This window comes from Cadophora gregata, assembly GCF_030347475.1.
Source record: "Cadophora gregata isolate MNR1 chromosome Unknown scaffold_15, whole genome shotgun sequence".
NCBI classification, from domain to species: Eukaryota; Fungi; Ascomycota; class Leotiomycetes; order Helotiales; family Ploettnerulaceae; genus Cadophora; species Cadophora gregata.
The window spans coordinates 911,204-932,192 of record NW_026695938.1 but is presented as its reverse complement, the minus strand read 5'-3'; the positions used below and the strand labels follow the sequence as shown (position 1 = coordinate 932,192).

At 48.3% G+C, this 20,989-nt stretch overlaps 7 protein-coding genes across 7 annotated transcripts; 3 read left to right on the top strand and 4 right to left on the bottom strand.

Moving 5' to 3' along the window:
* Nucleotides 1–39: 39 nt before the first annotated feature.
* On the bottom strand, nucleotides 40–1,229 carry ONS95_004921 (uncharacterized protein; the record flags this gene model as incomplete). Its single annotated transcript, XM_058498301.1, has 4 exons — nucleotides 40–198; nucleotides 330–641; nucleotides 776–993; nucleotides 1,139–1,229. The coding sequence occupies 4 exons, from the start codon at nucleotides 1,227–1,229 to the stop codon at nucleotides 40–42; spliced, it is 780 nt and encodes a 259-aa protein (XP_058351815.1).
* A 482-nt stretch (nucleotides 1,230–1,711) lies between these two features.
* Nucleotides 1,712–3,538, bottom strand: ONS95_004920 (uncharacterized protein; the record flags this gene model as incomplete). Its single annotated transcript, XM_058498300.1, has 1 exon — nucleotides 1,712–3,538. The coding sequence occupies one exon, from the start codon at nucleotides 3,536–3,538 to the stop codon at nucleotides 1,712–1,714; it is 1,827 nt and encodes a 608-aa protein (XP_058351814.1).
* A 1,392-nt stretch (nucleotides 3,539–4,930) lies between these two features.
* On the bottom strand, nucleotides 4,931–7,500 carry ONS95_004919 (uncharacterized protein; the record flags this gene model as incomplete). The annotated part of the gene is made up of 4 exons (XM_058498299.1): nucleotides 4,931–5,918; nucleotides 5,970–6,720; nucleotides 6,790–7,288; nucleotides 7,348–7,500. 4 exons carry the CDS (start codon nucleotides 7,498–7,500, stop codon nucleotides 4,931–4,933), a joined length of 2,391 nt encoding a protein of 796 aa, XP_058351813.1.
* Nucleotides 7,501–9,164: 1,664 nt separating this feature from the next.
* Nucleotides 9,165–13,150, top strand: ONS95_004918 (uncharacterized protein). The gene is made up of 8 exons (XM_058498298.1): nucleotides 9,165–9,595; nucleotides 9,652–9,668; nucleotides 9,821–10,093; nucleotides 10,146–10,165; nucleotides 10,222–10,322; nucleotides 10,378–10,599; nucleotides 10,657–11,262; nucleotides 11,309–13,150. The coding sequence occupies exons 3-8, from the start codon at nucleotides 10,018–10,020 to the stop codon at nucleotides 12,255–12,257; spliced, it is 1,974 nt and encodes a 657-aa protein (XP_058351812.1). The 5' UTR covers nucleotides 9,165–9,595; nucleotides 9,652–9,668; nucleotides 9,821–10,017; the 3' UTR covers nucleotides 12,258–13,150.
* ONS95_004917 (uncharacterized protein) lies at nucleotides 12,741–14,641 on the top strand (the record flags this gene model as incomplete). Its single annotated transcript, XM_058498297.1, has 3 exons — nucleotides 12,741–13,420; nucleotides 13,480–14,386; nucleotides 14,441–14,641. 3 exons carry the CDS (start codon nucleotides 12,741–12,743, stop codon nucleotides 14,639–14,641), a joined length of 1,788 nt encoding a protein of 595 aa, XP_058351811.1.
* A 715-nt stretch (nucleotides 14,642–15,356) lies between these two features.
* On the top strand, nucleotides 15,357–17,935 carry ONS95_004916 (uncharacterized protein; the record flags this gene model as incomplete). The annotated part of the gene is made up of 2 exons (XM_058498296.1): nucleotides 15,357–16,055; nucleotides 16,244–17,935. The coding sequence occupies 2 exons, from the start codon at nucleotides 15,357–15,359 to the stop codon at nucleotides 17,933–17,935; spliced, it is 2,391 nt and encodes a 796-aa protein (XP_058351810.1).
* Nucleotides 17,936–18,247: 312 nt separating this feature from the next.
* ONS95_004915 (uncharacterized protein) lies at nucleotides 18,248–19,824 on the bottom strand (the record flags this gene model as incomplete). The annotated part of the gene is made up of 3 exons (XM_058498295.1): nucleotides 19,049–19,824; nucleotides 18,581–18,833; nucleotides 18,248–18,501 (listed from the first exon to the last, which is right to left on the bottom strand). Exons 1-3 carry the CDS (start codon nucleotides 19,238–19,240, stop codon nucleotides 18,248–18,250), a joined length of 699 nt encoding a protein of 232 aa, XP_058351809.1. The 5' UTR covers nucleotides 19,241–19,824.
* Between the last annotated feature and the right edge of the window lie 1,165 nt (nucleotides 19,825–20,989).

The following is a 20,989-nucleotide window of genomic DNA, read 5'->3' as shown; positions in this document are numbered from 1 at the left end:
TTTCTCTACATTTGAACTCGGAATTGACCGTGCGGTCCTTCAGGTGAAGAAGGCCTTGTCTTGGAAGGCTATTTCAACGGCTTCGGCCATCTCCCCCAAGGTCTCGAACCTCCAAGTGAAATTCACACCTTCCTTCAAGCTCTTCAGTTTCTCATCCTGCCTATCCCGGTCAATCCACACACTACTCATGCCCATAGTCTGTCCCGATCCAATAAGTTAGCATGCAATTTTTTCTTCCTTTACCTTCTATGCAGCTTGAGAGCAATTCCTCCCAACTGAAATAAGGGGTCATCAGGCAACAAACAAACAAGAAACGCCACGCCCCATACCTTCGCTGGCACACATTCATGCGTCAGACTCTGTGACGTATGCAACACATCCTCCTTTCTCACACCCAACTCCCTCTCCGCTCCCTTCAGCAAGTACTCGAAGTTCTTCAAGTCAGGCTTGTAGCTGCCGATCTGCTGTGCAGTGTACACGGCATCAAAGTCCACGCCCGCCAAAGGACCGGAAACCGTTCTGGCTATGGACGCATCGTCGATGTTGCTAAGAATTACGAGTTTGTAGTATTTCTCAAGGGTTTGCAAGGCAGGAACAGTGTCTGGGAAGGCGGTCCAGGTACCGATTTGAGAGCCGAAGGTCTGAGAGGGTTTGTCAGCGACGGGTTCTGGGGAGGAATCTCGGGATTTCCTAATGATTTTTTTGTCGAAGACTAGTACAGTTTGACAATACTTGTATCACTAGAACCCAAATGACGAGAAAAATGTAGACTCGCCTTAGCCTCTTCAGCAGATGGGACTGCGAGCGAGAGCGACTTGGCGAAGAGCACATAAGCTTGCGAGAGAACCTCGGGGTAAGGAAGTGTAGGATTCTCATGCTGGAGCATCCATTCGAAAGCTTGAAACTCAATGAGCGTATGAGCTCTATCTTGGGTGTATGGCGTTGGGTCTGAGAGCTTTGACAGAAGGGGCAGGAGGCTTTCGAACAATCCCCCTGTAGAATTGTCAGATAGCTCCACAGGACAAGCATTGATGAATCGCACTCTCCAAAAGGAACTTCATCATCTAAACTTGTTGCAGAGAATTCTGACTTGCAACCCAATGGAAGTTGGGCTATACGAGGGATTTGGAGGACTTGCCATGCTCATCGATGAGGGTAGAATAAACGTCGAAAGACAAGAGCTTGAAATCTGTCAGTTGTGCTGGGTCATCATTGCGCACTTTTCCCATCTTAGTCGTTGATAAGTTTCTGAGCCGAGACGGAATAAAGAAGCGGTGCAGTTAAGGAATCAACTACAGCTGATACAGCCAAAAACTTCTGTCGAATGTCTAGAGATGTGAAGTGGCAGTATTTATATCCATTTATTCAATATGACCCTGATCAGCTCGGGTTGCCTCTGGCTCCTTCTGGCTCCCGAGATGCTTCTGTTCTTAAGGCACTTGCCAGGGTGAGAGCTCAACGAGGATATAGGCATAGAATATCACTCATGAATCATTCTCGACAGCATATATAGTAGATTTGTAATTGGTCGATGTCGTCCACGCCCTTTGTACCCCGTCAATGGATGACATTTATCGTCAGGGAGGAAGGGATTGGCTGCGGAGATCATGCAAGTACAAGGTGCAGTTCATACTCAAAGCGACACTGAGTGCAGGATACATTGATTGGCTAGCTGCGACATACAGTAACCAAATCATATCCAAGGGAGCGCTCACTCCACTTCCTCTTCCACCGGCTCAGACTCCTCAGCATCAGCGACATTCAAGTCAGCAATAGAGTCCTCGAGACTAGCATTAGACTTGCCTTTGGCGGACGACTTCGCATTCTTCTTCTTCTTGCGAGTACCACCTGCTTCGCTACCAAGTGGAGCCTCTCTGATCCAGCGGACGATTGCTTGAGCGCGGTCAGTACTGATAGGATATTCCTTCCCATCCTCCTGAGCCCAGCGCTTCGGCAGCTCTCTCCCTTCGGCCTTACGGGCTTCTTCTTCCTGTCGGCGCTGTCTTGCGGCGACTGCGGCGTGGAAACTCGCCTCATCGTGGACTCTGTCGTCTTCCAGAGCCTCCATGATGGCTTGCTGCTTCAGCCGTTCCTTCTTCTCCGCTGGTGTCTCCTTTTGTTGATTTTGAGGGGTCTGACCTGGAAGGGGTGCGGGGGCACAGAGTGATTCCCAAGATTGCTGGAGCTGTATCCAATTATCACTACGGCGTACTACTTCTATCCAATCAGCACGGCTAGGAGAGCGAGCTGCTTGAAAGATGGGGTAGCCATCACAAACTCGTGCTAGGCGAGCTACCATATGAGCGTGACGTTGAAGCTCACGAGCTGAAGTCTGTACGAGACAGTGGCAAAGGAGCAAAGAATGAAGAGCATCTGTCAGAAGTGGATGATATGTCAATGCCTCGTGGCAATCTGTTTGTGCAAGAATTGCTTTAGCTGCTTCGTTCTGAGTGGCTTGCAACTGTTGCTTGGTGGTAAGTGCTGTAGCTGTCTCAGGATATGGCGGAAGATCTGGCGGAGGTGTTGCTGAAAACAACGCCGAGATTTGATGCACAACCGGTGCAGGCAGTGATGGATACTCGGACCGGTTAGGACTGGATTGTTGTCGACTGCGATTGCTGTGTCCATTGTGAGGCACAAGCGCATCCGATAGCTGACCATTACTCAAAGATGAATTGCTCTCCAAATCAAGTCTACTGTGATTCTGATGCTGAGGAATCTTGAAGCCATTCGTATCTTGATTTACCTTTCGAATAAACTCTTCAGTGATTTCGGCTGGAAGACCTGGGGTATAATCGAAATGTGATAAATAGGAGACATAGTCTCTCAAGGCTCTCTTGGCATTGGTCTTGACAATCTTACGAGCATCAAGACGCTTCCGATGTGCCTCTTTTTCTGCTGGGGTCATCTCAGGTGCCTCTGCTGGTTTGGCATTACCATTAGCTTGGCTAGCCTTAACACCGTTGGTGCCATTTCTGGCTGCTCTTGGAGGAAGTGCTTCGCTGACATGCTGACATGCAATGGTTAAATACACGCCAGCTCGGTGAAACAGAAGTTGAGTCTCGAGACTGCTTGGATGATCATCCTCGTCCAACTTGATCTCTTCTTTCCACCTGCTATTGCGCTGTGCCTCGGCCGCTACCTCGCTCGCCAATTGAAGCTGTTGACGTCCAGCTTTATGCTGGTTCTGGTAGTATCTACATACTTGTAAGGCCGCCGTAAGGTCTTGCGCTGCGCCTACAAAATCATCCTTGAAGATCTTGGTAACGGCTCGAGTTCTCAGGATCTCAGGCTCGTTGGGTCTCTCTGCAATGACTTGGTCAAGCGGCTCAAGACTAGTACATTCAGCAAGTTGTCGAGAAGGGATCTTTTCATGGAAAAAATGGACGTATTTGGCATCAGCATCCAGTGGATTTCTTTGTAGAACCAATTGCGCCACATCCTCAAGCGTCGAAGCAGATTGCATGGTAGCAACACTACATGCAATCTCATCAAGGTGGTATGCCTTTGACAACTTCTGTGTAGCCTGTTCTCTCATGCGGTGTTTCCGTTCTCTGCTCAATTTCGCATTGCCTCCTCCGCCACCAAGTCCGAGTCCCAGCGCCGTCCCGCCATTTCCCAGCAATCCATTACCAGCGTTCAAAGAGTTTGTAAGAGATGATGAGGTGACCCCACTCGCAGCGCGCACAGCAAGGTTGGTAGCATCGTCAACTAGCTGTCGGATCTTGAGGAGGTCGAAGAAAACAGCGGGGTCGATTGGACGAGGACGGGGGAGGTTGTAGTTATTGTTTGCAAGACTTTCGAGGACTTCAGGAGGCAATTGAAGCCAGGGCCCATGGAAGGAGGATATATAACGCCAATGTCTAGTATCAAATTAGTCTCTAGAAGCAAGAAATAGTAATGTAATCTGCAATCCCGAAGGTCGTGTATAAATTGCATCAGACTTAGCATGTAGCAGCAACAAGAAACCGAGCGCATATGCAACCAAATGAACAGCCCATGTAGATTCACAGGGTAGTCTGCCTTCACGTAGATCAAAGACGTACTTGTTGCGACAGATTATCAGAGCGGATGTCGAGGGTTGCGATGCCTTCGGCGGCTTGGGAGTTGATTTTGAGGGTGTCGCTGTAGAAATGGGAGGGACTGAAGCTTCCACAGAATCATCATCTGCCTGACTCTTGTTCTTCTTCTTTGCCATTCTTGTTTCAGTACTTCTGTTGAATAGATAAATTGATTTTATGGCGAGGGGTAGTCCATTGTTGTTGTATTAGGTGATTTTGTCCCGAGACAAGCGGCTCAAGAGCTAAAAATTGTGAAAGTGGTTGCATCGGGCAGGGTCCAGTTTGTCCCGCGGTGAATAAGGAACTAGGATCTGGGGAAATGCGAGATATTGCATGATTAACAAAAGTCCCGAGTTTCCATGTTTTCTGTTCATAGTTCTTATGTTCGATCCTGTCTCTCATCCTGTTTTTGTGAGGATCATTGCTCCTGGTCTTGGTGTCTTCAAAACGAGAGGTTATCAGTCAAGGACCTGGACTGTCATGATTCGCAAAGCTATGTTGAATACAATATCATAGCACACCATCTAATATAATTTGACATCAATATCGTTTCAGATATCATGTTCAGCCTCGGATGCACATGCTTCTCAGATCTATGGCTTCGCAGCAACGCCAGTGTTCTTCCCATATAACTCCTATGCTGCCAAGCCCTTCCCATCCTACGTTCCCAAGCAGCATCTGCGAAACGAAACGTAAAAGCCATAACTCCGCCGCAAAACATGCGCTTTTTCTCAGCCAAAGTCGCCAATAATTCTTTGACACAAATTACTCCCGGGCACAGCTTTTCATAAGTGTGTCCTCTCGTCTCACTCCTGAGGCCACACCAACCTAATGGCCCAAAAGGTTAAACCGGATCTCGGCCTTGATTTTCAAATCTTAATGGAATTTTCGTACCCTGCCATGAATTGATCAATTTCTGCCAGACCTTCAGTCTCGAGGCTTTCCATCAATTCAATTTGCTGTTGTTGACTGAGACTTCCATGCCTCATTTCGGTATCGTAACTAGGGTCACCAAACATATGAGATCCAAAATTGTAATGTGTAGACTGCATGAGGTAAGCAGGGTCAGCAATGGCTGGTTGCTGTATTTGTGGCGGCGGAGGTGCGGGCATTTGTTGCTGCTGATTGCCAGCAGTTGGATTCCAAGCATTGGGAAGCCCCTGAGGCTGGGTAAAGTCTGGCGGAAAGTAGCTGAATCGACGGTCCGTTTGCATACTCGAGGGACTAGCAAATATCGAGCCGGAACGGAATGATGGTTGTGGAGGGAAGCTGTTGCCATAGTCAAGATTGCTGACTGGTTCCGGCATTTGGTCGAACACGTAACCAAATTGGGGAGGGGATGATTGGAATTGCTTCTGAGAGTATGCAAATGAGCTTGTGGTGGTGCTGGAATGCTCTGAGGCCGATGGTGAGTTGGCATCTGTAAGGGACGACGGAGATGTCGCTGATAGAGAAGATGGTGCATGTAGGGAATCGTTTGTATCGTAGCTTTTGAGGCACGCTTTTGCCAGTTTCGAGTACAGCTGTGAAGCGGCTCCAGTCCCTGGCCAGCGCTCTCTGCATTTGGAGATGATGTCGAGAGCTATGTCAATGTTTTCTTCTAGCTCCTCCTTTCCATGCATGGCACGAACCTCTGGATAAGAAATCGACCATAGAACTGTATTCACTGCTTGGAAAAGGGTTAAGACAAATATCCAGGTGATATCAACCATCGACGTCTCCATTTGCTTGCTTAGATCTTTGATGTTGGTTGACGCAGCATCATAGCACATAATGGCGGAGCGAACGGACGGTTTTGGGACCTGGGGAGAAGGTCTGAGGAGAGTCACGATCATGGTCCTGTGCCTGCCAATGAACCTGGTCCCAAGCTGTGAGTATAGATCATAGCACGGGAGTAGCAGAGCCTACCAAGGTTTGCTCCAAGATGGACTGGTAGGACAAGCGTCTACCCAGTCCTTGAGCTTTTGTTCCATTTGTGCATACCAAGGATGATCTTCGCTCCTTGGTTCCGGGCGCTTTTTCTGATAAAGTACTCGTCGGATTTCAGCTTGGAGAAGCCTCATGCGTAGGAAATGTATAGCGACAGTTTTTTTCTCAGAAACAGGTCCAGGCAAAATTCCATCAGCAGTGATATACTCGTCGTCAATAGGCTCAAAAAATCCCACGTCAACGTGGTCCTGGCCAGTAGCAAAGGCATTTGGACGGCCCATGCTATGTGCAAGACCAAATTCCATCGAAAGAATAATCCAGGAGAGACGACGTCGCATATCCAGTTGGATCGGATTAACAAGTCCTAAAGATACTCCTTGAGTAATGGTTTTCTCTTCCGTTAATCCAAGTTGCTGGCAAAGCCTAGTTGCCAAGCCTACAACATAGTAGATGGCGGTGCGAGTGGGGGTTAGCAGCGAATAAAGAGCAACCAACACCAAGCACTGAAGTGTTTTGAGGTCCTTTGGGCGAATTACTTCCTCCATGTATGCCATCGCAGCCAGATAGTAACTATCAGCTAGGCCAGCATATTGCGGGTCCAATTTCTGCATAGCGATCGCAAGCACCATTCGAACCACGAAGTTTTTATAAGGATCGGTGTCTCCATCATAGACATCTTGCATGTCCTTTTGCAAGGTTGGCTCGTGCAAAGTAGGCATCAGGTATTGAGCTACAACAAGTAAGACCTCCACTTTTCACAATTGTTCGCCAGAGTGATTACGCTGCAGACTGTACTTACCTTTTTGATTGAACACTTCCAACAGCTTATCCGTCACCAGACGACTAGGTAACGTCAATGCTGGGACAGCACTGATCATCGGGTACGATTTTTTTCGACCAGTTGATGCTTCTGGCGAGGGCAAAGGATTTCGCCTGTAACGGACCTCAGGCACCAGCTCACGGATACTTCTCGAATCTGTATATTTTTTGGCCTCCTCCATAACTAGCCGTGTCATCGCAATACCACTCGATGGCCCCAGAAATCGTGGCGTCTCATCGTCTTCATCCAACCGGACGAGCCCCCCAGGCCGAACAATATCTTCCGTGTTCTTCGGGAAGCCTTCCTCCTCGGTATATTGGCTGAGCTCGTTTTCCAATGCCCTTACCTTGTCTTGAAGTCGTATGACATAGGTTCGAGAAATCTTCTTCCCTTTGGCTGTGTCAAAATACTCGCATATGGCGCCGGCCCGTTCGCAAGGCAGACATCGTGGCAAGTTTGGATCGCATCTTGTTTTCCTCTGCATGGACTTAGTGGCTTGCATTCCCACAGCAACAACTCGATGGATTGGATACGTACCTGGCGACATCGGCAACATGCCGTCAAAGTGTGTGCGATTCGGGGAGAATGATCATCGCTTTCGTGGCTGCTTTCCCTGGCACGTACACTCTTTGCCTCGCGAGCTTTACTGACGGAGCTCTGGGCCTGCCGGATCAAGTCTGCAGCGTCCATCTGCACTATTATACCTCTCTGGGCGAAATGGGAGTGTGTGGTTGGTACGGCGCCTGAGCTCTAAACATCATCGTCGAGGGCAGTCGCTGTGGTGTGTGGCCTTCCCTCTTCAAGATCCCCTGTGCACCTGTTCCGAGAGCAAGAGGGGGAATCAAGTCTGGCGCAGAGCAGCGGCTTCGCTGCATCCAAGGACTGTGACTGTGTTGAACAAGTGCGCTCCGGGTGGATGCCTGAGTTGAGGGTATGCATGTATGTGTATGTCTGTTTCTAAAGATCACCTCCAGTATCTTTCATGGCCGAGGCCGTGTGGAGTACAATACTGTCCTGTACTGTCTTGTCCTGGACCGTACCTACTGTGCAGCACTCCAGTCGTGCAATGCTACCTAAGGTAGGTATGGAGCGTGCAGATGTGGAGAGAAGTGGAATTTGGAAACCTAAAAGCCTTGAGAAGAAACAGCCCCACGCGCCTACGGTGGATTGGACTGGACTGGACTGGCTCGGGTCTGAGGGCTGACGGGACAAGGTCGAGCAGCCTGGAGAAGGGAGCAGAGCAGCTGGTGGTGACCGAGCAGTACGAAGTTCCAGAGGAGAGGAGAGGAGAGGAGGGAAGAGGGGAGAGGAGGGGAGACGGGAGAGAGGAGACGGGAGAGAGGTAGGGGCAGTGAGGACGTGCAGCCAAGCCAAGCCGTGGAAGTTCCCAAACGGTACTCTAAAATTAGGTCTGTGAAGACCAATCATGGAGAACACTCAGCAACAATGGAAGTGGCATCTACTGTATGAGAACCTACCTATAGATGCATACTGAAGACAGACTTAACCCCTACCGACTCGATCCAGGGCTGGATATTGTCAGGGTGCAGTGTATCTTCCAAGGCGCTTCTTGAACTATTGAGGTACCTTACTGAATAGAACTCCGGCGCTGAGATGAGATGAGATGAGATGAATTAGTACAGTACGGAAGTACATAACTGTTCACTACAGTACAAATAATATGCCCACATCAGGATCTGAAACGAACAGGGCGTTGGGGACGCAGAGCAGAGCAGGGCAGGAGGGCAGGGACAACGGAACGAGAAAGATCCCTCAAGGATCCCTAAACTCTTCAAGGAATGATCCCGACCACAAGGGCCGAAGAAGCCACCCTTGTGCCCTGTTGGATTGACGAGTCTTAAGTCTTGAGCGAGAGTGCTCAGCTCAGTACTAGTACTGTACAGTAGCAGTCCAGCGAGTCCAGGTCGGGGTCCAGGTCCGGTACTCTACCTTACTGTAGGTACCTAGTTCCTCTCGTCCCAGTCACCGGTCGAGTGCTTATCAGTGCCCAGGGTGATCAGTGATCACAGACCCTGGGGTACCCCCAAACAGCGCCACTTGGCACAAGTCCTGGGCGGGCGGCTGCTTCTTCTCCCGCTCGCCCCAAAGCCTACGAAGTAAATTACTCCGTCGAGTCCGTCTAGTAGTACAAAAGGTACGAAGGTACCTTGCTGCCTTGGTACCCGATGAGCCGACCTTACAGTACGGCAAGTACTGCTCTGCTCTGCTCTGCTCTGCTCTGCCCGTTGGTTCGTCGATTAAGCGCATCTTCACACCTACCTACCTAGTAATTTACCTACCTTGCCTTGCCTACGCTCCAACTCAGCCTGTGATCCGTTGTGATGCCGATGCCCTTTCCTTTTCCTTTTCCTTTTCCTTTTCCTTTTCCTTATGCTGAATGAGGTGCACATTACATCAAAGAGCCCCCACCTCGACAGTCCAGCACATCAATCTACCTCCGTACTCACGTCCGTCCACAAAACAAAGAGCCTGAGCACTGAGCATCCTGCAACACCCGCGCCATTACTCGTACTCTACAGTACGAGTAGCAATCTCTTCATACCCCACTACCCCGTACGAGGACCTTGACCCCGCTACAGAGCTAAGGCACCTTAGTCAGGCTGGGGCTCCGCTCCCAGATCAATCTTCGGGCGACAACCGGATACTCGAGGCAGCATTCAATCCAGCAGCCTTACTTGACCATATTCCTAGCACTGGTGAACCTCACAATAAAAAACAGGAAGCACTTTGCCCTTCACGAATTTGAGGAGTAAGCCTGCCAATTGTAAGAAAACAATGCGCTACCTGACTGTGAGTAGCAGGACCGCTGACGTTTCACAGGCCCGCCTATCTTTTTGGTGAGTGCTAAAGTCACGCTTTTCTGGACCTCAGACAAGATCTCCTACCTAGGTAGCATACTCAAACGTTTGTCCCTTCTTGCAAGGAGGATAATTGTGAACTGCTAGAGCTAGTGCCGTATGGATGGTGCATGGCTCACTCGTTCTAGCAGCTCGCACAACGTAATCACACGAGGGCTCTGAGTATATCTGCACATGGTCGAACGTTTCACGGTGTCCGACATTGTTACATGGCACCCTGACTGATTCGAGACTATAGTACTGCCAAAGAAGAGAAGATGAATGCTGTGAGCTTAGAAACTTTGCCTAGACAGACCACTTGATCCAAGGACTTGTACTAGTTATAACAATGCATCGTTCTGGAGTCAGTGCTGCGGATACACCGCTGCTGAGAGTCTCCAGGCCAGTCTCGGCTTGTTCAAGATGTAGGTGCTTAAGATACAACTTGAAGTCGCAAATCAGATCTAACTATGGCAGGCCGTGCGGCAAAGATCAAGGCAATTCTCCCACAATTCCCAGTAACGGCGCATACTGTACTGACAACAGCTCAAAGTGTGACGGAAAACTACCGGCTTGTACTGCATGTGAAAAGTCAGGAAGAACAGGAGAATGCTCAAGTGCAAATGATCAGTTTGCGAAAGGAAAAGAGAGAAGGTACACCAGAGTGCCGGCCGTAGGACTTTAGAACGCACAACTAACGAAAAATCAGCTATGTGGCATCACTGGAGTCGCGCGTCGAGAAACTAGAAAGAAGAATCGCCTATGCGCGAAATCGAAAAGCATCAGTAGCGATGCATGATGGTGAGGATCCTGGAGAGGTTCCAGATCGAAAGGATTCGCTTGCAACTATCCGAGCAGCTATACATGGAAAGGCGGCTCGGAGGAGGGAGGCGGCGGACGTTGATGAACTTGTGTCTGATTTTGGCTTTCTGTAAGTCCAAAGTGCTTTTGCTTAACTGTTGATTGAAGAGTTCGCTAACAACCCAAGCTCGGTCAACGCCACCACTCGGGATTTCGAAGCGTCAACAACGAACATGACTTTCGCACGTCTGATCCTTGCTGCCGCAAACAATGATCAAGTGCCGAGCTCTCAACCATTCAATCTGCCTTCGAGGCCAGCAGCCATAGCGCTGGTCCAGTACTATCTGGATAATGTCTTCGCACTCTTTCCTGTGTTCTCCGAAACTGCCTTGTTCAATGCTCTTGATGCCGTCTATCAGGAGAATGGCCGCCAAGTCACCGATTTCGAACACTGGCTCTTGTATATGGTATTTGCTATCGGAGCTACAGGCCAGTCTCGTAGTCATCACGATGCTCTGTATGCTGATGGTGTGCTGTGGGTTGGTCGAGCCTTGCGATACGCTGATCGAGTCCTCATGCCCGGCTACGTCTCTCAGATACAAGCCTTAGTCTTGCTCGTGCAGTATTCCATGCTTGATCCAGCCCATTTCGATAGTTGGCAGCTGATCGGATTTGCGTGCCGGGCAATTGTGGATTTAGGCTTCCACCAGGATCCTCCTAAGGAGCAACAAACAGAGAAGAAAACCCTTGAACTGCGACGTAAAATTTTCTACTGCGTTTATTCACTGGATAGGTATGATTGAATTTCCGACACGATGGATGATGCTAATTGGATACAGGTCCATCAGCATGGTTCATGCCCGATCTTTCTCTTTCACGGATGACTCTACGGCAGTGATGTTGCCCTTGGTCACATCCTCAATGCCTGCCTCAGCGAAGTCACCTACGAACGGACCTCACTCTCTTGAAACAGCTTTCATCTTGTTCCAACTTCGTCAGTTGCAATCGTCCTGGTACCAGGAGCTCTTTCAATCCAGCCGCGACCCGCTTCAGAATTCCTCCACTTACATTTGGCAAATGTGTCAAGAGATGCGAGAGTGGTCGGAATCGTTCCCTGACAGCTTACCACTTGCATTTAAAGAGTTCTTTGACTTGGAACTACTATACAGCTACGTTTACTGCCTTGCTCCATCTTGTCGGGTGCAGACAGTGATTAATTACGGCAAGACCTTGATCTTCGAGTATAGCATTGCATACATGCAAAAGATATTCCCCATCAGCAGGGATCCCATAAATACGGCATTCTATACATACCACGATGCTCTGCGGGTTTATTTCGTGGGTGGCCAGTTCGTATCAGTTCTCCTTGAGAACCAAGATCAGCTTCTGAATGGCGTTCTGCCATTCGCACCGGTACTAGCAGGCGCTCCACCACCTCCCCCACTACCGAACAATGCTGGAATTGACAGTATTGATAGAAGTATCAACTGTGTGACACACATCAAAGAGACTCTCAGGACCTTCGGTCATCGCTGGGAGGATTCGAAAGCGCTACTGTCTAGTTTTGAGCTTCAGGCCGAGCCACTCATAGCTGCTCTGCATCAGAGAAAGCAACACATCGGAGAGATCTCCAGGAATAGCCACAGTCCACCAGTTTATGTATCACAGCCAGGTTTCGATCAGGTGAACACCTTAACCGTTGGAGAGTGGTCAAGCATAGGAAGTGGATTTGGGAGCATGACCACGCTTCAAGGAGGGCATGGCGGAGGACCGCCTCATGTTCCATAGGAAGTTTATCGATGCATTAATAGGTGTCTCAATGTCGGCGCCAAAGCGTTGACAGATTCCTAGGAAGACAGAACCTAGGCACCGGGGTCACTTCATTGCTTCGCCCCCTGATCGCTCCTTCCTTGTGTCCTTGCAGCATTCTTCTCCTATACTATGGAGCTACCATGGCTAGCACCTTCCCAAAGTCATATTATCGGAAAGTAATCGTAGAAGTCCTTCTTTTTCCACGTCAGATTTCTATTTTCCTCTTAGACAACATCCATACATTCACCAGACGTGAATCCTTCAGCCTAAACCTCAATTATCTATGATTTGAATACATCACTAGACAGTAATCAGGCCTATTCTTCTCCTCATCAAGCTCCTTCAAATCGTGACCTTCTTGAAGAGCACCACATCAGTCTTAACAGCAACGTGCGTACCTCTCCTGGATTTCCAATAGGTGTCTCCGACAGTGTATTTACAGCGGATACCGATTTCAAAATGCCTCAGAGGCACAACGTGCGAGAATCTGGTCTCTCACTGGGGAAAACTGTTCTGGCTTTAACGCTACTTGGGCTTGTCGTTGTTTATCATGCCTCTCCGTCGTCTCCTTACAAGATGATTCCGACTCCATCTACCCTGGTTCCCATGCCAAGCTCAATGACTGATCGGCAGAGTAATGGGGTAGTCCTGAAACAGGAACATTCCTCGAGTGGTATAGGAAGATTATTCGTTGATCGTCTTCATCGCCGCCAATGGACCACAGTCATCGAAGCTGAGGGTGTCATTGGAGAAAGAGTCCACAAGACATGTGCCACATCGTCCTCGGACGACAAAAGCCATACGATTAGGTCCCAAATTTGTGGCAAAGACCAGATCCATTATGTTGGTGGGCGTGCTAATACAAAAGACGGCTCAACGTGCGAAGGCAAGTATGGCAAGCGAGATCCTCTGAAGTGGGCTGGACACAGGGGACCCCCTAACAAGTACAACTCTTATACTTCGAAGGATAAATCAGGTGGATCACGTCATTCCAAGCCTGTCCAACAGACTGCAGACAAAAGTCCACACACCAGCATGAACTCTGGCATAGAGAGACCGAAGCCTCCTGCAGATACTCAAAGCTCAGGCAACAGAGCTGTTGAGTCACATCATGCTGGAAACACCCCAGGAAAACCCAGGTACGTTTGTGGACCATAGATCTACAATATCGATCCAGGCTGATATGTACATTTTGGAGCCGGTGGCCCAAGTTGCCCAACAGATCGAACCTGAACAGCCCAGTCGCGAGAACGCCTGGCACCAGAGATATTCGACAGCTCGGAGACAGGAAAGCGCTGCTGGACCACTCTGAATTCACATCCAACGAGAAGCTTCAAAGACGACGGTCAACAGTGTCGCTTTCTTCTAGTAGCAAGCAGATGGAAGCACATCGTGCCGAGCTTGTGCCCAGAAGATTAATATGCAATTGTGGAGTGTACATCTGTACTAACTACCGAAGTATTTGCAAGAAGTGGAAGAAGGTACCCGAAAAGCAGTCATCTGTTGCGAGAGGTTCGGTTGGAACTATCTCCCAGGTACAGGACAAGCACTATATCCCAGCGTATTGGAGAATCAATGACAGCCCAGGCAAAACGACAACGTTGACACCAATTCGTTCCGTTCCCTCCGAAAAAGACATTCAGCAAGTCCAACCAGATCTAAGGAAAAACGACAACACCTACAACAAACCCGCTCATGCTCCTGGGGTAACATTTGCCGATGTTCTTATCCCTAAAAAGTGCAACGCCACGACCGCGACATCACAGCACCAATGTGAATCGACACACCAAGCGACGATCATTTTCTATTCGCTCCTTGGAATATTCCTGACATCCATTCTACTGTTAGTGCTTCTCAAATGCTATATGTGCTTCAGAAAAAGACGCAATGTTGCACGAGCAAAGAACACGAAAGCTCGGTTCTACGATAAAAGTGGTACTTCCACTCGTCCAAGCTTTGCCGGAGATAGTTTGTCTTCGAAACAAGAGAAGACCAGATCCAATGGCGATGATATAAATGGATCTCGTCGCTACATAAACATGGATGGAGTTGACGATGATTGGCCCGAACTCGGGTACAACAAGTGGAACATCTTTAGCCGCAAGGTATGTGAGCCAAACACGCAATAGTTGTGACTGCTATGACTAAGATTCGTGTAGCGGAGATCCCCTAGCCGATTTTCTCCGGTACCTCAGGCTCAAGCACCGCGGATCCCTACTTTGAGGTTACCCAAACCAGTCTTTGCGACGGTTCGCAAAGTTAGCGGGCTGGGTTTGGATGGAATGCTGGCATCCTACAAGAAGGGCTTGAAGGGGAATACCACAGACATAAGCAGGGTTAAGTGGACGTCTACTGTTTGAGAAAGGTTCGCCCCCCTCGTTACAACGTGGAAACTTTTTGGAATGGAGGGTCATGACTTACTATTCCGATGGGTTAGGCTTAAAAAATACGTGGGGTGATAAGAAGCGGCTTTTATTATTACTTGGGCCATAGTCCCATTCATGATGTTGATGACGCTCATTAATCCGAGACTTTTGAGCTTCTGTCAATACGTTATGTTGGTGGTTTAGAATATTCTCCTGCTTTAGGGACTGCCGTGACTTGCTCTGTATGCTTAAGTCTATATGCTCCCTGTCTTTCTCCCTGGAAGACAGATAAAGCAGATTCCTCTTGATCGAAAGCCATCGTTGGCTCCTTTGCTCATCGGATAAGATCTAGTACAATCAGTGGCAGGATAGGACCAAGTGCTCCAGCTTTTAATTTGTCAGAGAGAAGCAACAATGGTACGACTATTAGAATGCGTCCCGATATTATTTGAAATACGACAGGTGAAGTGTACAAACTGGAATCAGCTTGAAGACTGTTGAACCCCTGAAAACATCAAGAAGGATGGTTGAGGTCGGTCGAAATAAGCTCGCCTCGTGACTCTCGCTTCAGTGGTTGCCTGCACAACGGCCAATCAACGTCATCTATCAAATCGTCTTTGTTGCGGACCTCCTAGTCGCTTCACTGGGAAGGATTTCGATTTTCCGTGCTGCCTGCTAACGGTAAGACACATAATGGTAAGTGAATTCGATGGCTGTCCTAGGGTCCTCGTCTCGGCTTACTTGCTGTGCACAGGAGAAAGAAGAGTACTTCAAGCAGCTCTACGCGTTGAACGACAGCTCCGATGATGAAGTAGATGCAAACGACGCCCGAGAATTTTGGAGACAAAGGAGTGAACGTACACCAGGAGTTTTATTCCCAGTATCTTCAGCCTCACGCTCTTCTCAAAGACGGAGTCAGCCATCGCCATCCAGGAAGGCACCCACAATTCAACGGACAACATCGGCGCCAGTTGCGAGTGATCGCGTAGTAAAGGAAACACCAGCTGCACCCCTTCGACGCAAGTCCTCTCTTCTTCGACATGACGTCTCGTTTCAGGATATAGATAGCCGGCTATCTGGAAGTCTCCCACCTAATGATTCTTCAACTTTGAAGCCTGTTCCAGAACGCAGTGCCTCGACTCCGAACATCGGCTCTGTTGTTATGAACAATAGCAAAGGTATCGCAGCCATGCTTGGAAAGAGACCTGGAGAGAGCCTTGCTAAGGGCACTACTAAGAAGAAAGCCTCGAAGGCCGCTGCAATGAAGGGTGCTGTCACGATGGTTGGGAAAGCTGATCGTGTCTTCGATGGGAAGACTATCTACTGGATCCCAGATGACGATATTGATGGCGTTCGTAAGGCGCGCATCGACAAGGCCAGAGAGTATGGGGCTACATGGAGCAAATTTGTAAGTTTTACAGCCCTTGTTCTCAGAATAGGCTCTCTTCTATAGAAGTTGCTCAAGTGGCCACTCTGGTAAGTACCAAACGGAGCGAAGACTTGAGATCTACGCCTAATACTATGTTCAATACTAAGCAAATCTAGCTATATTCCCGGAATTCTATTTACTTCGAAATCTTGCTGACTATAAATCAGTGGACAGCAGATATCACTCATGTCGTCGTTGATAAGAAGTACAGTTACCAACAGGTCATGGATTGGTTTGCTCGGAAAACCAAGTGTAACGAACTACCCAGAGGGGTCATATTGGTCACTGAGCAATGGATTATTGACTGTGCTTCGTTCAAGCGCATTCTTGATCCAGATCAGAGACAGTACATCGTCAAAGGACGTCTGGGAATGTTAGAAAGCAGCTCGATGTCACCATTAAGCTCGCAAAGCTCAGAACAATCTCTCCAATTGAAAGATGCGAAGCCTAGAAAAGGAAAGAATGTTCTTGAAAGCACTCCTTCTCAGAGTCAACCCTCCACGCAAGGCATTGCTAAGCCTCCTAACGATGTTTCCTCACGAGTCTCACTCCTGCAAGATTACCGTCGAGAAACCGAGCTTCCAGCTACTGATACCAACATGGGCAAGCGAGGTGATGTACTTGATGAGTATATTGATCTGATTCGGAAGGTGAAGGATTTGCCTATTGACGACGATGATGATCTTGGAGAGGACGATGAAGATAGCGATCGCCCATCATCCCGAGACGATCCCGAAGAATCTTGTGGCTCAGAAGATGAGCGAGAGTGGAGAAAGCGACAGAAGAACAAGACGAAATATAAGAAGTATCCAGAGGACAAACTTAGCACTTTCACATGCATGTACGGTGGTACTGGAAAGATGAACCAGGACAATCCGAACCGGCATACTATCGACATTCTACAGCAAATGGGCGAATACTACGCTCGAATTGGTGTTCCATGGAAGCCACAAGCTTATCAAAAAGCCATTGGAACTCTGAAGAAGCTAAACGTCAAGATTGACTGCTTTGAAGATGCCATTCGTCTTCCAAACCTCGGGGCCAGAATTTCCAAGAAGATAGAGGAAATCTGCACTACAGGGCATCTGCGGAGACTAGACAATGCTCTTGCTGATCCCACTGATAAGACTCTACAGTTATTCCTCAGAATCTACGGAGTTGGTCTCACTCAAGCACACAAGTGGGTCCAAGCAGGCCACAAGTCCTTGGAAGACCTGCGCGCTCTCCCGGACTTGCAAAAAAATCAACGTATCGGCATTGATCACTACGATGATTTCAATACAAGAATCCCCCGAGATGAAGTCACTGCACTTGGACAAATTGTTAAGAAGGTCGCTCTGGAAATCGACGGCAATGTCGAAGCTATCATAGGAGGGAGCTACAGACGCGGTGCCGACACGTCAGGAGACATTGACTTCATCATCACAAAGCGCAATACCAAATCCAGCTGGGATCTGCTCCACTTCCTCGAAACATTAGTTGCTCGCCTCACACATGATGGCTTCCTAGTCGCTGCCCTCTCAGTCCCAGCATCCACCGGCTCCAAATGGCACGGCGCCTGCGTTCTCCCTGGTAATCCGATCTGGCGACGCATTGACTTCCTGGTCGTTCCGGAGACAGAGTTCGGTGCTGCGCTTCTGTATTTCACGGGTGATGATATATTCAATCGCAGTATTCGCTTGCTGGCTAGTAAGAAGAACATGCGATTGAACCAGAAGGGCTTGTATAAGGATGTTTTACGTACATTTGGCCGCGAGAAGTTGAGCGAGGGAACGCTCATTGGGGGGGCCAATGAGCGAGACATCTTTGATCTTTTGGGTGTGCCGTGGAGACCAGCTCATGAGAGAATTTGCTATTAATAGGGTGCTTGCCTATGGCTGGGGTCGCTGGGTATGGGAGTGGTGTTTGGGCACAGATATGGTATGGACATTGGGACAGGCGTCATGAGCAATGGGAGTCGGACTAGGAACGGCATTAGACATGGGCTGATTCGCATTCTGACTAGGCTGAGGCCAGTCGTGGCGCACATTTAAGGAATACTGCTCACAGAGCCAAAACAAACAATGAATTTGTGCATTGAATCTTTGTTTATCATTGACGTCTAGCTCTGAAAAGCCTTGTGTCTCCCTTCACTCTCCAAGCCTAGTCGACACTCTCTATAATTTCTTAATCTAAGAAACAGGCTGTGGCTCTCTAATCATTAACGTATTATACGCTGCAAAATCACCTCCGCATGGGATCATATCTACCTCTAATACATCAACTTCTCGGAAACCCAACTTGAAGTATACGGGGTAACCTGCTCTCGTGGCTTCGATGTAGCACTTCCGCTTCTCCTGGTCTGCGATGGCCAGAACGTGGTTCAGAAGTCTCGAAGCCAGACCTTTGCGTTGGTAGGAGGGGTCTGTGGCTAGGAGGTGGGCAACTTGGTGGTGTCAGTAGGTCAGAGTTGTCTCTCCCTCTCTTCCAGGAGATTCGAGATTGAGGTAATGGATGCTACATACCATACATATCCGTATCATTCACGTACAGTCCCTTTTTCTCATTCAATCCACCGAAGAAAGCTTCACAAGCTTCTAGGTTAGCACCGAGTGGCCACATTGGGTCAATACCAGTCTTCTCCTTTTCTTGCATCCGCTTCTTTTCCTCGATGGAGCGGGTGGTTTTCTCTTCCTCGGTGAGGGTGTGTGGAAAGCTCCAGCGCAGAAATGCACATATCTTGTTGGTGGAGGTATCGAGGATTTTAAAGGTGTGCATCTGTTGTAGAGTGTTAATGGTAATTTCGCAAGGGATTTATGCAAACGAGGTCTACATTGCCGCTTTTCTTGGTTGGACTTCTGTGTCCAGTAGTGCGATCCAGACATCCTCCCCATAAAGTATAGAATTATGAACTCCTTTGATGATTCGAAGGATTACAATGCAAATATATATATATATATATATATATATCAAAGTCAAAGAGAAGTCCTGACCTCTCGTCTCTCTACAATCAATTTTGTAAAGCGCATCGTCAACCACCTCTTCGTCTCCTCTTTACCGATCTTTTCCCTTGGGAATGCGAATGATGAGAATGCATCTGAGGCGAAAGCTGTCATGTAGACGTCTGCCATTCCTGGCACATCGTCGACTGTCGCAGGTGACAGGACGAACTGATCGTTCGCCATTTCGGGCTCAGATGGTTAAGGAGGAGGGGAACAACTCGCTCGAAGTCGTGAAGAAGGAGTTTGTGGTTTGAAAAATTGATATGGTGAGTTAAGTAGATGTAGTCAGTGGGTAGAAACTACACCGGCGAAAGTCACTGCAGGGTCTCTATATGAGTGCTGAGAAAGGAATGAAGGACGAATCGGCTGACGAAAATCGGTTTGGTCAAAAGCAAAAGTGGATGCCTAGGATTTACTTCAACAACGAAACAAAACGTCATCTTCTCATCGCCCTGTATATTTATACCTAAGCCATCGAGACCCGTTCCGCGGAGTTTAACTCTCAATTTTCAATTGCGAGTTCAACTCCTGGTGCCTGAAGCTATGCCGAGGCGTGAGTCAGTAAAACATGTCGAGCAAGCCGACATTGGCGCACCGGCGAGTCGAATGTGGAAACTATTCGGTAAAGATAGTTCAATCATAGGAATGCAGTCATGCAGTCCGTGGAGTCTCCGGTTGCCAGACATATCCGGGTCCAATCCCATGCTCGACACGTTTCCCGAGCTTCGTCAGAAATTCATTTCCAAGTTGCGACAATTTCTAAAAGATATCAAACCCTATCCACCTCACACATCGTACCTTAGCTTATATTCTAGAGCAACGCCGAATTTGTTCCCGGAGTTCGGAGTTCTTTGGCGATAAGCGAATCTCAGGGGTAGGTTTTTTGTGTCTCAGAGCAATACAAGACAGCGACAAATTTTTTATTAAGACTGCTGTTATCCCAATACAGGAGGATACTTAAGACCATCTTAGGCTGGAGAGAAATGTTGTGACAAATTGCCTATTGGAAATGGGATTCTTGCTTACTCATACGCGAGAAGTTGTGTTGGCATATATATAGGCATATTCAATTCTGATTGAAATCTCATGTTCAACCTGATCAACAATCGATACCTCTCTACAAAACACCCCCCGTCGTGCCCAAGACTTCCGGCATGGGCGAAAGTCATATTTAATGGCACTTCCTATCTTTACTTGGAGAAGTATAACTCTGAGGAGCGAGTGTCTTTTCTATGAGGTGCTTCAGGTCTTCAAGGTGACGAGGAAACATGCCAAACGTTAAAGACATTGATGTGAGAGTGACCTGCAAGTAATAATAACATTGCCATCAAAATTCGAACGAAAGATCTGAAAGAGTTGTACATTTGGATGATTAACGGTCCGCTCGTAATTGAGACATTATTTTTTTACATTGTCTCATCCGATGAATGTCTCGGAGAGATGTGGAACATCATGAGCTTAACCAGTATTCTGCGGATCGGACCATGGCTCTACTAGCGTAGATCGGATTTGGGGAGTGAAGTGAAGCCGACGATGTTTCTGGTGGATAGTGGATAAGGCGAAAGGTGATTGGCCCACTGATAGGTATGTTCCACTCATATGTTCGGTATCCTGATGGGCTTGTGAGATGAAGCTATCTTTCACATTCATATTGCACCACGCCGTCCGACAAGGCCATTCTCGTGTTTGGAAACGTGAAGATGCCGGTGTGTAACAAGGTGGAAGTGACAGATGCAACAGTGAGATTATTGCGAATCTGCGAATGACGAAGCGACACTCCTCAGAAAAGACAAAAGACATCCTCATCAGACATGTAGATCTTGTCTTAGTCTGTGCCCCCATCGCTAATTTTTCGTGGTGAAGGCATTGACAACCATGTGGTCCTGGAGATCCATGACTTCCGGGTTCAAGGAGAGAGCACAGAACTTTTAA

Coding starts and splice junctions, on each gene's coding strand:
- ONS95_004918 (XM_058498298.1), top strand. CDS start 10,018: ATGCATCGTTCTGGAGTCAGTGCTGCGGATACACCGCTGCTGAGAGTC. Junction 10,166..10,221: donor GCCGTGCGGCAAAGATCAAG/GCAATTCTCCCA, acceptor AACAGCTCAAAG/TGTGACGGAAAACTACCGGC. Junction 10,323..10,377: donor GCGAAAGGAAAAGAGAGAAG/GTACACCAGAGT, acceptor ACGAAAAATCAG/CTATGTGGCATCACTGGAGT.